The sequence below is a fragment of the Pteronotus mesoamericanus genome, unplaced genomic scaffold (assembly GCF_021234165.1).
Source record: "Pteronotus mesoamericanus isolate MK-2021 breed Mesoamerican mustached bat unplaced genomic scaffold, CSHL_Meso_final contig_20, whole genome shotgun sequence".
Classification (NCBI taxonomy): domain Eukaryota; kingdom Metazoa; phylum Chordata; class Mammalia; order Chiroptera; family Mormoopidae; genus Pteronotus; species Pteronotus mesoamericanus.
In genome coordinates this window covers 5,953,226-5,970,223 of record NW_026555085.1, presented here as the reverse complement: position 1 = coordinate 5,970,223, position 16,998 = coordinate 5,953,226, and the positions used below count along the sequence as shown (strand labels likewise).

General features: G+C 39.3%; 1 protein-coding gene across 1 annotated transcript in view; it reads left to right on the top strand.

The window, feature by feature from the left end:
- The window catches only part of SRPK1 (SRSF protein kinase 1), an 81,410-nt gene that overhangs the window by 57,321 nt on the left and 7,091 nt on the right, over nt 1-16,998 (top strand). Inside the window, 2 exon segments of the mRNA XM_054569274.1 lie at nt 11,681-11,788; nt 16,695-16,764. Of these exon segments, the coding sequence (XP_054425249.1) occupies nt 11,681-11,788; nt 16,695-16,764 (178 nt within the window).

The following is a 16,998-nucleotide window of genomic DNA, read 5'->3' as shown; positions in this document are numbered from 1 at the left end:
TCCCAATTCTTTTTTTCAGTTTTAGGTATTTCTTCCTCCGGAAAAGGAGGACTAATCTACCACCACTGCACCTGTCCCCAACCTCAGTATTATTTTTGGCTAGGTAATCATTCCAAATATACATTAGGACTCGAATGCAATCCTTAGCTGAACAGAGTATAATTGTGTTAGAATTCCTTTTCCCTTTCTGCCTAACACTATGTTTCACTGCTTAGTCGTCTCTGTACACTTATCACTTAATTCATCCCCATATTTTCACCCAGTGGTGTAAATACTTAACACTTTAATACATGCAAATACCATGGTACTCTTTCAGCTCCTTTTTTCCTAAAGAGCTCTATCCTGGAAGTTGGAGTCTTCTAACCTGTTTCATCATTTGGGTTTCCCTGTAGGCCTGCTGCATTTCTGCCATTTGGGATTTTCTTTACTATCATCTTGGAGATTATTGTTTACTCTCTCTTTATAGTCCCTGTTTTCTGTCTCTCTGCTCTCTCTTGGTTTTGGTTTTGTTTAGTTTTTTTTGGAGTACATACAATTTCAGTAGCTTCCTAATACAGGGTATATGAGATTGGGCAGGTAGAGGGGAGCCTTGCACATCTGATAATGTTTTTATTCTGCTTTTACAGTCAGTCGGCTGACTGTAGAGTTCTAGGTTGAAAATCATTTTCCCTCAGAGTGGTTGTCATTTCTCCCTTCATTGTCTCTTAGTTTCCGTCTTGTTGCTTCTAAAGACCAATGCCATTCTGAGTCTTGATTTTGTTCATGTGAAACCTTTCACCCATGGAAATTTGTAGGATCACCATTTCATAGCAGTGTGCCTCACTGTTATTTTTCATCCATTGTGCAAGGCCTGTTTTCATCCATTATGCTAAGTACTCAGTAGTGAAACTCTGGTTCTTTGGTTTTTTCTCGTTTTTTGATTTTTGTTAATTCTCTACTCCTTGATCTCTATTCTTTAGTTCTAAAGTATCATTTTTCCCATGTTAGACCTCTGTGCAGGTGCTCTCACTTCTTAACTTTCTGTCCCATTTTACATAATTTTCTTTTTGTTTTATTTTCTGGGAGATTTCTCAAATTGTTATCAGTCTTATTTTTTCTCATTTCCCCTTTATGTTTTTACTCTTCAGAGGTCTTGTTCCCCTGGTTATCTCTCAGAGGATATTATTTTTCCATTTTTGACATTTTATTCCTACAAGGTATCTTGTTGCAAGAAGTTACTAGAAAGCCATTTGGAGGCCCTGCCTGGTGGGTCTTGTTGACTGTTATTCTTTGGTTGTTGGTTTTTTTTGAACATGCAAGATTATATTAGTTTTAGATGTACAACCTAGAGATTGGACATTTATATGATTTATGAAGTAATCACCCTGATAAAGTCTAGTTCCCACCTGGAGCCATACATAGTTATTAAATATTATAGACTGTGTTCCCTCTACTGAACTTCAGATCCTGTGACTGTTCTTAGAACTGGCAATTTGTACATCTGTCAGGCTGTTTCATTTCATCCTCAGATGTCAGGATCTCTGGATCTTTCCTCACTTACAATCTTCCTCAAATACCCTACCCAGAGAGTAGTATTCTGGAAGCTGAGTTAAGCAGGAAAATTCAGGATTCAACATAAAATTGCATGCAGTTACTTCATTTCCCTGTTTTCAGAATACTGTTCTCCCTTCAACTGTCCTGAGCATCCTCCAGAGACCCTGGTGTACCCACTCCACAGAAAACCTCCAAATGGTCTGTAGGCCAGGGAAGGGACTGTTAGAATACATCAAGCTCTGTGTTCTGGAACTCTGTTTCTTTAAAAGATATTTTAAAGTAGTATTTCTGCCCTGGCTGGTGTGGCTCAGTGCATTGAGTGCTGGCCTGCCAACCAAATGGCCACTAATTTGATTCCCAGCCTGGATTGCAGGCCAGGTCCCCAGTAGGGGACATGCGAGAGACAACCACACATTGATGTTTCTCTCCCTTTCTTTCTCCCTCCCTTCCCCCTCTCTCTAAAAAATAAATAAAGTCTTTAAGAAAAAAACAAAAATAGTATTCCTGTGTTGAATCCCACCCTCATCCCTACTTCTAGAGATGCTTTATACTTCCAAATCCTCAGCCTTGAAAGAGGTGTACTGTGATATACATCACATTGCTTTTCAGCTATGCCAGTGGCTTATTACTCAGCTTTCTTGGATCCACTAAGACATTCACCAAAGATCTCTCTGCTTTCCAACTTTTAAATTTTATTGCTCTTCTTTGTCACTCTGTCTTTGTCAGTTAAGGCTTTAAAAAATAACACTAGAGAGTTTTAGGAGTGAGTGGAAATGTAAGTACGTATCCAGTCCACCTTTATTTTTGCTAATACATGATGTCATTTACTTGACATTGTTATTTACAGCATCTTTGTAAGGCATTAATGAGGCACATGAATAAAGACAACACCTTTGAACAGCATGTTTTTTTCTAAATGTGTCACCTGCTATTATTTTTACTTCAAACTGTCGCAATTCCTTGTTTTCCTATGAAAACCGTTTCCTTCTCTCAAGTCTCTTCATCTCTGTTTTTGTCAACAGACAGACAAACCTGTAGGCCTCTACCACAGATTTGCTTTTGGCTTTTCCTGCTGTCTCCCCCATGTAGCCATTGAATTTTTTAAAGCGTATTTTATTGATTGTGCTATTACAGTTGTCCCATTTTTTTCTGCCCTGCACCACCCCTCCCACCAGCAATGCTTTTCCCCTGCCTCCCCCCGTAAAGTTCATGTCCATGGGTCATCGTACATATAGGTTCTTCAGCTTCTCCATTTCCTATGCTGTTCTTTACCTCCCCGTCCCTCTTTGGTACCTATCAATTATGCTTGTTATTCCCTGTACATTTTTCCCCCCTCCCTATTCCCACTGATAATCCCCATGTGCTCTCCATTTCTGTGATTCTGTTCCTGTTCTTGTTTGTTTTTGTTTTGGAGGGTTTTTTTGGTTCAGTTGTTGATAGTTGTGAGTTTGTTGCCATTTCACTGTTCATAGTTTGATCTTCTTTTTCTTAGATTAGTCCCTTTAACATTCCATATAATAGGGGCTTGGTGATGGTGAACTCCTTTAACTTGACTTTATCTGGGAAGCACTTTATCTACCCTTCCATTCTAAATGGTAGAATAATTTCTTTGCTGGATAAAGTAATCTTGGATGTAGGTCCTTGCCTTTCATGACTTCGAATGCTTCTTCCCAGCCCCCTTTTGCCTGTAAAGTTTCTTTGAGAAATCAGCTGATAATCTTATGGGAACTCCTTTGTAGGTAACTGTCTCCTTTTCTCTTGCTGCTTTTAAGATTCTCTCCTTATCTTTAATCTTGGATAATGTAATTATGATGTATCTTGGTGTGTTGCTCCTTGGGTCCAATATCTTTGGAGCTTCTCTCTCTCAGAAGCTCCAGTTTCTTTCTGAGCTTCCTGGACTTCCTGGAAGTCTATTTCCTCTGCCAGATTGCAGAAGTTCTCCTTCATTATTTTTTCAAATAAGTTTTTAATGTCTTGCTCTTCCTCTTCTCCTTCCCGCACCCCTGTGATTCAGATGTTGAAACATTTAAAGTTGACCTGGAGGTTCTTAAGCCTCTCCTCGTTTTTTTGATTTCTTGTTTCTTCATTCTGTTCCGGTTGAATATTTATTTCTTCCTTCTGTTTCAGATCCTTGATTTGAGCCCCCATTTCCTTTCCTTCACTGTTGTTTCCCTGTATATCTTTCTTTATTTCACTTTACTTAGCCTTCACTTCTTCCTCTATTTTGCAGCCGTACTCAATCATTTCTGTGAGCATCCTGATTACCAGTGTTTTGAACTCTGCATATGATAGGTTGTGTCTATCATGTTGTCACTTAGTCCTTTTTTTGAAGTTTTGATTGGCTCTTTCATTTGGGCCATATTTTTTTGTCTGGGCACATCTGTTACATTATAAGGGGCGAGCGTTAGGTATTTGCTAGGGCCGGGCAACTGATGTGGCTGTGTTGTGGTGCTGTATGTGAGGGAGGGACCAGAGAGGGAACAATGCTGCTCACTCGGTTCTCGGCTGACTTTTAGCCACTTCCCTGACATCATCCCACAAGTGAAATGGGCCCGTATGATGCTGATTCCCAGGTGAGTGGGTTCATGTACATTCTAGGATCCTGTGGATCTCTCCAATGAACTCTCCTGTGATGCTGGGAATTTCTCCCACCACCGCAACCCCTACAGATTTTCACAGAGGTTTTGAGGCTTTAGTTTCCTGAGCTGGAACCCTGGGTTGCGCAGTCTGTCTCTCCCACGTTGTTCCTCCCAGTTTATCTGCATGTGAATGTAGGACCACGCAGTCCTCCAGCCCACCACCTTGCCACGCATTCTCTCTGCCCCAGATGCCCGTCTCTGCCCCTCTTACAGGTCTGGATAAATGTTCCTTCTTTAACTCCTTGGTTGTAGGACTTCCATGAAGTTCAATTTTTTTTGGCAGTTCTGGTTGTTTTTTGTTTTTAAATATCCTGTTTCCTTTTGGTTGTGCGAGGAGGCAATGTGTATCTACCTATGCCTCCTTTTTGGCCAGAAGTCCCTGAATTTTCAAATTGTGCTTTTTTTTTTTTTCTGTGAATCTCCTTGGATTTAATTCTTCCCCCTCAAGTTTCTACAGCCTTGTTCATATTTTCATTACGAAGCCTAAATCTTGCCACCAACAAGATTACTAAAAGATGTTCTCAGAAGGATAGGTATTAAATCTTTGAATGTATGATGGAATTCACTAGTGTCACATGTTGTCCTGGACTTGCTTTTTGGGAGATTTTTTATTAGTCTTAATTTACATACTAGTGATTGGTCTGTTCAGATTTTTCTATTCATGCGTCAGTCTAGGAAGGTTGTATGATCGAAGAATTCATCCATTTCTTTTAGATTATTTAGTTCAGTGGCATATAGCTTTTAACAAGGTTTTATATTTCTGTAGTATTCATTGTAACTGCTTTCATTTTTTATTTTATTTATTTGAATCTTCTCTCTTTTATCAATAATAACTTTATTTTTTATAGTTTTTTTATTTATAAATCATGTCTATTCTATTACAGTTGTCTCTTTTTTCCCCCTTTTACCCCCCTCCACCGATCCCACCCGCACTCCCCGCTCCCACAGTCAATTTCCACTCTGTTGTCCATTCCTTGGGTCATTTATACATGTTCTTTGTCTAGTCCCTTCTGCTTCTTTCCACTATTATCCTCTTTCCCCATCCCCTCTGGTCACTTTCAGTCTGCTCCATGTTTCCATGCCTGTGGTTTGTTCTGTTCGTTACTTTATTTTGTTGAATAGAGTCCACTTATAGGTGAGATCATATGGTATTTGTCTTTTCATCAACTGGCTTATTTCACTTAGCTTAATATTCTCCAATTTCATGCATGTTATCGCAAAAGGTAAGAGTTCCATCTCTCTCTCTCTCTCTCTCTCTCTCTTCTTTCTTTCTTTCTTAAATGCAGATTGATTTTATTTTTTAAATGTCAGTTAATTATAAAATATTAAAAAATTTAAAACCGTTATAAAGTCTCAGCAATTAAACCAGCATGACACCAGCACAGAAATAATCAAGTAGATCAATGAAATAAAATGAGCGTTCTAGAGACAAATGTATATCTCTAACAATATAGTATATGATTAAGTCGATATTTCAAATCAATTATTTGAAATATTTGTTGAAACAAATAAGGTGCATAGACAACTGTTACTTGAAATAAAAAAAATTTTGAGCCCTATTTCACACATTATACAAGAAATATTCAGATGAGTTAAAAATCAATATGTAGGATCTAAGGAGTTTCAGAAGAAAATACAAAATTATACTTTCTCACCCTGAAGTAAAATATTCAAACCCAGAAGCTATAAAGTAAAATACTGACAATATGACTGTATAGTAATATACATATAAAAAAAGTTAAAGGACAAATAATAGAATAGGAAAGTATTTACAGCATATCTAAAAAAGGGTTAATGGTTTGGTTTTTTCTATAGGGAAAAAATTCTATAAACCTTTAATCAAAAAATGGATAAAGAATACTAAAAAGTCATTTAAAGCTTTTAAAAATAATAGAAATAGGCAAGAAATATACAAAACAGGTTTAGTTTCAACAAATAATAGAGGAATAATTAAAATAATATCATTGTCACAATCAGATTAATACGTATTAAAAAATATTGGTAATATCAAGTATTGGCAACTGTGAAAGGAACTGGGCATTCATAGACTCTTTTTCTTCAGCTTCTTAAAGCAGTCCCTTTAGCATATCTTACAATGCTGGTTTGGTGGAAGTGTATTCTTTTAGTCTTCTTTTGTCTGGGAAACTCCTTATTTTGCCTTCCATTTTAATTGAGAGCCTTGCTGGGTAGAGCAGTCTTGGTCGCAGGCCTTTGCTGTTCATTACTTGGACTATTTCTTGCCATTCCCTTCTGGCTTGCAGTGTTTCTGTTGAGAAGTCAGCTGCTAGCCGTATCTGGGCTCCCTTACATGTTACTGCCTCTTTCTCCCTTGCTGCCTTTAGGATTCTCTGTTTGTCTTTGATATCTGCCATTTTAATGATGATGTGTCTTGGAGTGGGCCTCATTGGGTTCCTCTTGAATGGGACCCTCTGTGCTTCCTGGACTTGTGTGACTTATTTCTCTCCTCCGGTGAGGGAAGTTTTCCATCATTACTTTTTTTTTAAACAGGTTCTCTATCCCTTGCTCCTCTTCTTCTCCTTCTGGTATCCCTATTATACGGATATGATGACATTTCAGGTTGTCCAGCGTTTCCCTAAATGCCTCTTTATTCTCTTTGAGTCTTTTTTCATTTTCTTGCTCTTTCTGGGAGCTTTTTTCTACCTTCTCCTTCCAGCTGGCTGATTTGACCCTGTGCTTCCTCGAGCCTGCTCTTGATTCCTTCTACTGTGTTCTTTAATTCAGAAATTGTATTCTTCATGTCTTCTTGCCTCTTATTGATAGCTTCTGTGTCCTTTTTCATGCTGATACAGTTTGCGGTAAGTTCCTCATAGTTTCCCTGTAGGTTTTGTAATTCTCTCTGAGCTCACTGAGCTTCCTTAGAGCCATTGTTTGGAACTCAATATCTGATAGTTTACTTGCCTCTGTTTCATTTATTTCTCTTTGTGGGGATTCCTCCTTTCCCTTTGAGTGGGGGGAGGGGTATTTCTTTGTCTTCCCATTCTTTGTGAGACTCTTCTTTTTTGCTTCTACTTCTTAAGTTGATCTGTCTTGATTTCCTGACTTTGTGGTATGAACTTCTGTGGTAGGAGGCCGCTGTTTTTTTCTTTCTGGATCTGCCTCTGAGGATGTCAGGTGTTGGCCCTGTCTGACCTTAGGCAGTCTGTTCAAGACTTCTGGGAATTTACTGTTTGTGGCTGTCTCCTTCAGCTGTTAATCTAGTCACTCTGCACTCAGCAGGCCACCTTAGACAGCTCAGGGCAGGGTGGAGTCCCTCCTAGGGGCAGGGTTATTGGGTCCTCTCTGACTGCTGCCATATGGGGGAAGAGTCCTCACTGGGATCCTGCCAACTACAGTCTCCATTCTCTTTTCAAAGCCTCTGTCCCCAGTCTCTCCTCAAGTGTCTCCAGACCTCTCTGCATCCTCTTTAGCCAGGGATCTGCTGTCTGTGGCTGCCACTTGGCACTCAGCAAGTGGCTTAGACAACATAGGGCAGGGTGGAATCCTACCTGGGGGTGGGGCTATCAGGTCCTCTGATGTTGCTGCCACTCAGGGGTCTGGTCTGCCTGAGCAAGATGGCTGCTGCCTCATGGGGGATAAGTCAGCACTGAGATCCCTCCGGCTACACTCTCAGTTCTCTCCCCAAAGCCTCCTTCCCCAATCTCACTTCAGGCGTCTCTAGCCTACTCTGCCCCACCTTTGCCAGAGACCGGGGTAAATGGCTGCAAATAAAAATTTCGTGTTGGCCCTTTAAAAGGCTCTTTGCACCTCCAGCTGCCTGTCTCTGGCAGAGAACAACTCTGTCGCTTTTCGCAGCTGGCTGTTTTCTGGTGCTGTGGGCTAGAGATCCCCGCTTTTTATTTAGAGCCCGCTCTTCTCACGGGGATCCAACTGGCCATTTCAATATCCTTCTGGTGCTGCCACCTGTGGGCGCCCTGCGCGCCTTCTCAAGTCTGTTCCTCACTCCTTACCAGTTGGATTGCGCTAAAGCCAATGCTTCTGTCTCTGAAGTTACAAGGCTTCTCTCTCACTATGGTTCAGTTGTTTGTTCCAGGTGATTTCTCCACAATTTAGTTGTTATTCCAGGTTGTTCCTGGGAGGAGGTCAGTGTGACTTCCACTCACTCCTCCGCCATCTTGATTCCCCTTTAATCTTTTTTTTTTTTTTTTTTTTTTTAAGTGACCATGGCTAAAGTTTTCTTTTCAGAGAACTTACTCTTAGTTTCACTCATCCTTTCTGTTGTCTTTTTAGTCTCTATTTGATTTATTTCTGCTCTGATTCTTACTGTTTCCCTCCTTTAGGTTTAAGGTTAGAGTATCTATTTGAGATTTTTGTTTCTTGGGGTAGGCATACCTTATCTTACTGAGCTTCACAGATGTTACATTTTTTACAAATTGAAGACAAGACCTGCCACTAGCAAAAAAGTTACAATTTGTTTTAATGTGATTAGGAACCAAACTCAGAGTATCTTCAATGGATGCCAGTGATGCTGTGAACTTTCCTTTTATTATTGCTTTTGCTACATATGCCATATATTTTGGTATGTTATATTTTCATTTGTCTCCATGTTTTTACAATTTCTCCTTTGATTCTTTTGCTGCCCCAGAGTTGCTGAATAGTGTGTCATTTAATCACATATTTGTGATGTTTCCAGCTTTCTTCGGGTAGTTGATATCTAGTTTCATACCATTGTGTTCAAAAAGGACAGTGGATATGATGTCAGTCTTAAATTTATTGAGACTTGTTTTCTGCCCTAACATACAGTCTGTCTTTGAAATGTTCCACGTGCACTTGAGAACGTGTATTTTTTTGCTTTCAGATAGAATGTTATGTATATATCCATTAAATCCATCTGATTTCATGTGTTATTTAATGCCAGTGTTTCCTCGTTGACTTGCTCTCTGGATGCTCTATCCTTTGGTATAAATGGGGTGTTAAAGTCTCCTACCACTATTATGTTTTGGTCTGTTTTCCCTTTTAGGTCTGTTAATTGCTTTATATATTTTAGTGCTCTTAAGTTTGTTGTAAATGTTGTCTTTTTGATGGGTTATCTCCTTTATTATTACATAATGTCCATTTTTGTCTCTTGTTACTTTTTGTGGCTTGAAATTTATTTTGTCTGATATAAGTATGGCTGCACTCTCTTTCTTTTGGATACCATTTGTTTAGAGTGTCATTTTTCACCCCTTTGCTTTGAGTCTTTGTTTATCTTTTTAGCTGAGGTGAGTCTCCTAAGCAGCATATAGTTGCGTCTTGTTTTTTTAATCCATCAAGCTACTCTGTGCTTTTTGATTGATGAATTCAGTCCATTTACATTTAAGGTGATTATTGATATATGAGAAGTTAGTACTGACAGATTATTCCTTGTTAGGTTTTGTGTTCATTATCATATTGGAGTAGCTGTTGTTTTTAATGAATTTTCCCCCTTTAACCTTCATGTTGTAATTAAGTTCTTAGTACCATATTCTGTATTAGAGTTGCGATTTTTCTGATTCTGTCACCTTACTTGATGTTTTATATATGTTTGTCATTTTGTTTCTAGTAGAAGAGCTCTTTTCAGCATTTCTTGTTAGGAAAGTCTGCAGTGATGACTCCCTCAGCTTTTGTTTTGTTTGGGAAAGCCTTTCTTCTTCATGTCTGAAGGATAACTTTGCTCTGAAAATTATTCTTGGCTGACAGTTTTTACCTCTCACTATTTTTTTATGTCATTCTACTCCTGGCCTGTAGAGTTTCTGCTGCGAAATCTGATGACAGGCTGATGAGGGTTCTTTTGTAAGTTACTTTCCTTTATTCCCTGGCTGCCTGTACAGTTCTTTCTTTACCATAGACTTTTGACTGTTTAATATAATGTATCTTAGAGAATGTTTCTTTGCATTGAGAAAATTAGGTGTTCTGTGACCTTCGTGTATGTCCAGCTTCTCCAGGTTTGGAAAGTTTTCTTCTGTCATTTCTTTAAATAGGCTCTCTGTCTCCTCCTCCTTCTCTTCTGCTTTTGACATACCCATCATCCTTATGTTGCCCTTCTTGGTGGAGCTGGATAGTTCTCATAGAGTTTTATTGTTTTTTAAATCTTAGTTCTTTCTGCTCTTCCACCTGAAGTATTTCTAGATATTTATCTTTGAGCTTGCTAGTTCCCTCTTCTATCTGGTCTACTCTCTTTCCAATGTATTCTTTATCTTATCTTTGAGTTTTTCAGGTCCAGAGCTCCTTTTTGTTTGGTTCTTTTTTAGTTTCACTATCTTTTGTAAAGCACTCCTTTTGTTCATTAATTGTATTCTTGAGCTCATTGAACTGCCTTCCTGAATTTACTTACATCTCATTTAGTTTCTTCATGATGGCTGTTTTGGATTCCCTGTCATTTAGATCACAATCTTATGTGACATTAGTTTGGTTTCTGGACAAATGCCATTTTTATGTTTGTGATACTGTGTTACCATGATTGTTCACGGTGCTTGATCCTTCTGCTGGTGCATTTGAAGTAGTGAACACTTTTCCTACTTAGTACAACTTTAATTTTAACAATTCAACCTGTTCATGATTAGAGGCCTTTTTGTTTTCCAGTAGGTGGTACTATAGCACAAATTTTTGGTTTCTCTTACCTGAGCAGACTCTGGCTATATTTACTAGTATTTCCCACCCTCCACAGCTCCTGCAGAGAGTTTCATAATGTGTCTTCGAGGTTTCTTTTTGTAGCTGCTTTTGCCTCCAACATCACTAGTGCGTGCTTTCCAGTATTGCTGAAGCCATGGGTTTCACCAGAGTCACCAGGGTAGTATGTGCCCACTGCATCCAGGGTTGTCTCAGTCTCTGACACTGCCACGGTGGCAGGGGAGCTAGGGCCGCAGGCACCGCCGCAGCCAGGGAAGGGAGCCAGAGTTGCTTGTGCCAGTGTTGCTGCTGCCTTTCCCTTTACTGGGGGTGGTGGGCATAGTCACAAGCCCCTTCTCCATTGCTCCCTGGGGTTGTGGACTCAGCTGCCACTGAGGAACAGGACATCCAGGCACCATCCCTCCTGTTCCCCCAGTTCTGCCTTTCCTTGCATTCCAATCCACCCACCCTCAAGATGTACAGATGTGTGGATCTCTCACACATACTAATGATCAGAGGAATCTTTGCTGAGTTACAAATATCCTACCCATTGTAGATTAAGGGGGAGGACCAAGGGTGTGCTCCACTCTGCCATGATGCTGATGTCACTCTCAAGAATTCTTCATAGGTGCTGTTTTTAGGGTTCTCAAAACTTGAAACCTAAATCTTAAAAAAATTGTTACTCTCTAATCTGTGTATATTAAGTTTAGATTCATATGTTTGCAAAAATAATTTGGAGTAGACTGTAAAGCAAAGTACTGCTTGGCGCTAATATCAAAATGATACTTAGGAAACTAAATAAAAACTTTGGTTTAGGGAAAACTTCAACGAATTTACTTTAATCTCCATTATTAAGCAATCGTGACTTGTTACTTTTTAGAGTAAATAAATTTTAAATACTGTTTCCTACTGCATTTACTCAGCATAAACACTTCACTGAAGATATTCAGACACGGCAGTACCGCTCCTTGGAAGTTCTGATAGGATCTGGCTACAGTACTCCCGCTGACATCTGGAGCACAGCGTGCATGGTAATGTTTTCCCCCTTGACCTTCACTTGTTATTTGGTAATGACATACCTTGTGCTGTTTGTTCATTTCAGTAGAGCAGCAAATTAACAAAGTGAAAAAGTTTTTTTGTGTGACATATCACTGGTACTCTAAATCCTGTATCTGGAGAGGCCTGAATTCAAAAGATAGTTGTAAACATCTAGCTTCCCATTTGGTTCCTGCCAAATTTCTATTAGGTGAAGGAACCAAATGTTTCTTCACTACAGTTTCGAGACTGGGGGAATGTGGAGGTGAGTTGAAAACAACTGCTCTGAGGTGGTGTTGCTTTTGATTGGGTTACAGGTACCCTTGCCCTTTCAGCTCCAGTCTTATTTTCAGATTAGGGAAACCCCTGGAAACGGTTTCAGCCTGTACAGTTCAGCAGTTACTCAGATATCTTTGTACCTCGTTAGAGGTAAAGCTCAATCGTCAATAAATTCCTAAGTTACTGCTTTGTCCTTGGCAAGCAAGTACTCAAATGGGTTAGATTTAGTTGATACTAAATGATTCCCAATGAATAGTCTCATGCTGGAACATGTTATATTGTTTACTGAAATGGAATGTGCTCTTTCCTTGTTGTTATGTATTTGCTTCCTTCTGTTCCACTAGGTTATCAGTGCCATGGTGGCAGGAATCATGTGTGTCCTACATAGCAAATTGTCTGGTTAAGGCCCTGGCACATTTCGAGTGGGTGTTTACAGTGCAGTTTTGATGGCAGACTTCACAAGTCAAGGGCATCATTCCCCACAAAGGCTGCATCAATTCAGGCACAGCCAGAAGCTCTGAGTTTCACAAGACACCTGTATTTCTGACCATCGGGTTGCAGATTTGGGGATTCCACTATCATTTCAGATTCAGTAATTTGATAGAAGGACTCACAGAACTCAGGCTCATCATGAGTCACCTCATTAGTATAAATTTAAAGTATAAATTTTAAGTGTGGCCCAGGGTTCCACTATGAATAACAAAGGGCACTCTTATCACTTGGAAATTTCAAGAGTTAGAGACTCTCTCCAGAACACAGGAAAAAAGACCAATTCTTTATAGTAAGACAGTACTTAATGAATATTTGTGGATCATCAAATGGGTGAACTGAGCAAAAAATAAACTCATTTTACTTAACATTTAGTATTCATAGTCAACTCTGTGGAGAATTTGAAAGAGAAAGGACAGGTTACAAACCTCTACCTGTTTGAGTCATAGGTTTCTTGACACCTATATTCCTGAAATTCCAAAGATAATGTTGCCAGTGGTAGCGGGGCTTTTTCACGGGATGGCAAGAAAAGCATTTCACAGACACACACACAGGAGAGTTGTGGTGTGGCAACATTTATTCAGGTGGAAATAGAAGATTGCCTTTCGGTTCCCAGTGTCCCTTTCCATCCGTTCTGCCATGGAAAAAGTCCAACTGTGTCTTCAGCAAGGCCAGTGTGCAAGGGTTTCTGTTTCAGGCGGCTGCCAAGCAGCCTCCATCCCTATCCAGGTAGCTTAGCACTGTTTCCAGCTATGCTGCTGTACCCAGGCTCCCACCTGAGCCTGTGCTTACGCAGCTGCTAGACCCACATGGTTACTGCAGAGAGAATGTGTACAGGAACGGGGTATGGGAACGGGGTAAGTGAACTGAGCTAGTGGGGCTTCTTTGTTAAGCTGGGTTATATTATCTCAGGCTTGGGATGGACAGGTGCTTTTTCAAAATAACCAATCACTTTCTCGGGCTTTTGATGGGTCTCCCCCCGCCCCGCCAACTGATCCCTCTCCCAGGTTAGACTGACAGGCCTCTGCTGTCAAGCACCTCCCCCAGCACCATTTTGACTTGTGTTGTGCCTGTGCTCTCTTTCACTTGCTCCCCCCGTACAAACTGGTACTGGAGTGGGGAAGGCAGGGGTATGATCCATGGCGGGGCAATGCTGTGGTCCCCTGGACTGTGTGAAGGTGTAGCTTCCTGGTGACGCAAACAGGCTCATGCTCCCTAGTCCATTAGACTCAACAATGTCTGATTCCCTTTGCTTTGTTCATTCTTAATAACTAGTTACCTATCTACACTAAAAATAATAGAGTTAAAACCATGTTGTTAATATGCCATGAATTTATAAATTGTTTTGTTATGGCATATCATTGACTTTTAAAGTGGGCTGATGTTTGAAGTAAAGGTTTGGTATTGTATACACAAGATGAGAGAATATTGGAATAAAATCTGACTTATTTCGTGCCATACTTTAAAGCCTTGAATTTGAGGAATTTGATTTGTTAGAGTAAATAAGTGAGAGATACCACCAGCTACAAAATATAGCTAGTTTATAGATGGCATCTGATTTATTATGATAATAAGTGGTTCTTAATAGTTGGTTGTTTGAGGGCACTAGGTCCTGCTTGTTACTTAACATAGCTTTTACTATGTCAGGCTTAAAAAGTGAGGCAAAAAAAAAAAAAAAAGGTAAAAGAGGTATTAGCCTTGCCACCTGTTTGGACCAGCTCACATGCAAGAATTTTCTTGACCACGGAAGGAAAGCATTTATTTGACATGAGACAATTTCATGAGAACAGGAGCCCCGTTTCCTGCCTCCCCCCTAGGCTTCTCTCATTTCGCTGATAGATGTAGAATTGTTGCCTTAAATTTGACCATATTCAGAGAATAAAAATAAATCCTAGAATATTGGAAGTGCCTGGAGAGATGGATCCTACCTCCATTGTAATTAATTGATAGAAAGATTTGGGACCCTTTCTGAGAGGTAGAGGGACAAGTTGTGAGATTACCTATACCATTTGAGACTACAGAGTTTAGAAAGGCAGCTATATAAAGGCAGTGTTCTGTGAAGGACATCAAGAATCAATAAAAAATAGATGTTTTAAATTTTCTAAATATTCTGGGGATCTTATTGTATGAGATAGAATATTTCCCTGCCCTAAATATCCTCTGTGCTGCCTAGTCATCCCTCTTTCCCTTCCTCCCCTCAGTCCCTGGCCTCCACTTACCTTTTTCTGTCTCTCTAGTTTTGCCTTTTCCAAAGTGTCATATACTTGAAATCATATAGTATGTAGTCTTTTAGGTTAGCTTCTTTCACTTCTGTAATATTCATTTAAGGCTTCTCCATGTCTTTTCATGACTTGAATGCTCGTATCTTTTGAGCACAATGTAATCCCATTGTCTAAATGTGCCAGCACACTGGATTTTATAACTGATTTTGCCTGTGTCTGTCACTGTCACCCTGAGTGATATAGAACTGGGTCTTTGGTCGCAGGCATGGGAGCAGGAATTGGGAGCCCTGTGTATTGTGGGATGGGCTTTGCCTTTCCATTTGGTCACAGTTTTGTCCTCTCTAAAGGAGGGGTGTTCAACTTGGTGTTTTATTATCCGGAGCATCTGCTGCTTGTTTTTGATTATAAAGTGATCGTCTGGTTTAGTGTGGGTTTTGCTGTTATCTTGTTTATAAAAATGTAACTATTAGTAACTACCTTAGGTTTCAAAAATAAAGTTCTCTTGGAGAACTTTTGATGTAAGTATCTAGGTGGAAAAAATTAGAAAATTTAAGTTTTAGAAATTTTTCTGTATTATTTTGAATTTTAATCTCAGTATCTTTACTGAAGTCCCACTACAAGACTTTAAAAAGTTAAAGTACTGGTGTCAGAAGAGATTAACAAATTTTGATGAATAAGAATCACCGTTTGTTTCTTTTGTACCTTGGGACTATAAATCTCAGGATAATTAGAGGGTAGCACAATTACGTGTTCTGTCAGTGTGGCTCAGTTTCATAGTGAACTGCTGGAATGTAAAACAAGCTAAGCCTAGCAAGAAGCCATAGAATGCCAGGTGTTTTAGAGGCAACCCTAAAACTTCTGGTTTTGTGGCCTTGCTCTTGGTGGTAGTACAGCCCAGGTAATACTGTTTTGAGAAAGGGGGTCTCATTGTGAAACTGCAGAACCTGACACCAGCAAGCCTCGAAGACCTAAACATGGGTCTAAATTGAGAATATGCCCCAAATAAATCCACCCCACACCTCTTGAGATTGGACTACTTAGTGCCATTGACTTAATTAGAATTAACCCACAATTAGCACTTGACTTATAACTGCACTTGTATATCAATAAGGTCCTTTTAAAACTGTTCTGTTGGGTTTTTTTAATCCATTATAATTAATGAAAAATTAATATAGTCCCATCACTCAAATGCTGTCTTTTCATACTGCTTGGCATTTATCCCACAGGAAATCACTTTTTCAGATACTCTTAAACACCATTTATAGGAGGTTTTCTTGTGATGGCAAACATGTGCCTTTCTTTTCCTGGTTGGTGAGTGCTAACCTGCTGGTCGCATCGATCACGAGTGGCTCCTGACTCCATTTACATTTGATTTTTTTTCTGATATTCTATAGGACTAGGAATTGGGAACTCTCTACCTGGGATAGTTTAAGGGGTGCTTAACCAAGGAAAACTTTAAAATGTACTTTTTGCCAAACACTAAAGAGTCATAGGTAGAAAAATAACTGATTTTTTTTTTGGTTTTAATTTTGAATATAGAGTCTCAATTTATAAGAAAGCCATGTAAAATTATAACGTAAGAAAATTAAGCCTGCTATTGTCGTGAAAATTTAATAACTTCAAATCACCTTATCCAGATGTGCCCCCTTTGAGCAAAAGGAAAATTCAAGGTCTGAATTGCTAGTTTGGCGGGGGCACGGGGCATGGAATATCCACATACTGATATTTAACTGAGTTTTTGCTATTTTTCTGCTCCACTTTATTAAGATACAAGTGTAGAAGGAAAGCTCTTTAGGAATAATTCCTTAGATATTTTTTAATTATTATCTGCAGGTTACTTAATGTTAAGCCAAATAAAATTAAGCTTTTTGTTTTGTTTTAATGCTTTCTTACACTATCCTCTTTTTCTTAGGCCTTTGAACTGGCCACAGGTGACTATTTGTTTGAACCTCATTCGGGGGAAGAGTACACTCGAGATGAAGGTGAGCCCCCTTAACTGAGGATATTAGTGTGTGATAGTTACACTTCCAACATGTGACTAACATCAATAGTTAGTACTGAAGAACCACCGCCCAGCCTTTTTTTAGTGTGCTAATTTAAGTATATATAAATCCCAGAAAACATAGAAATATAAGATGTTTTATATTAGATATTTTATACTAGATATTTTATAATAGATACTAAAGAACCTTATGAGAAGAGAAGGCCCCAATTGG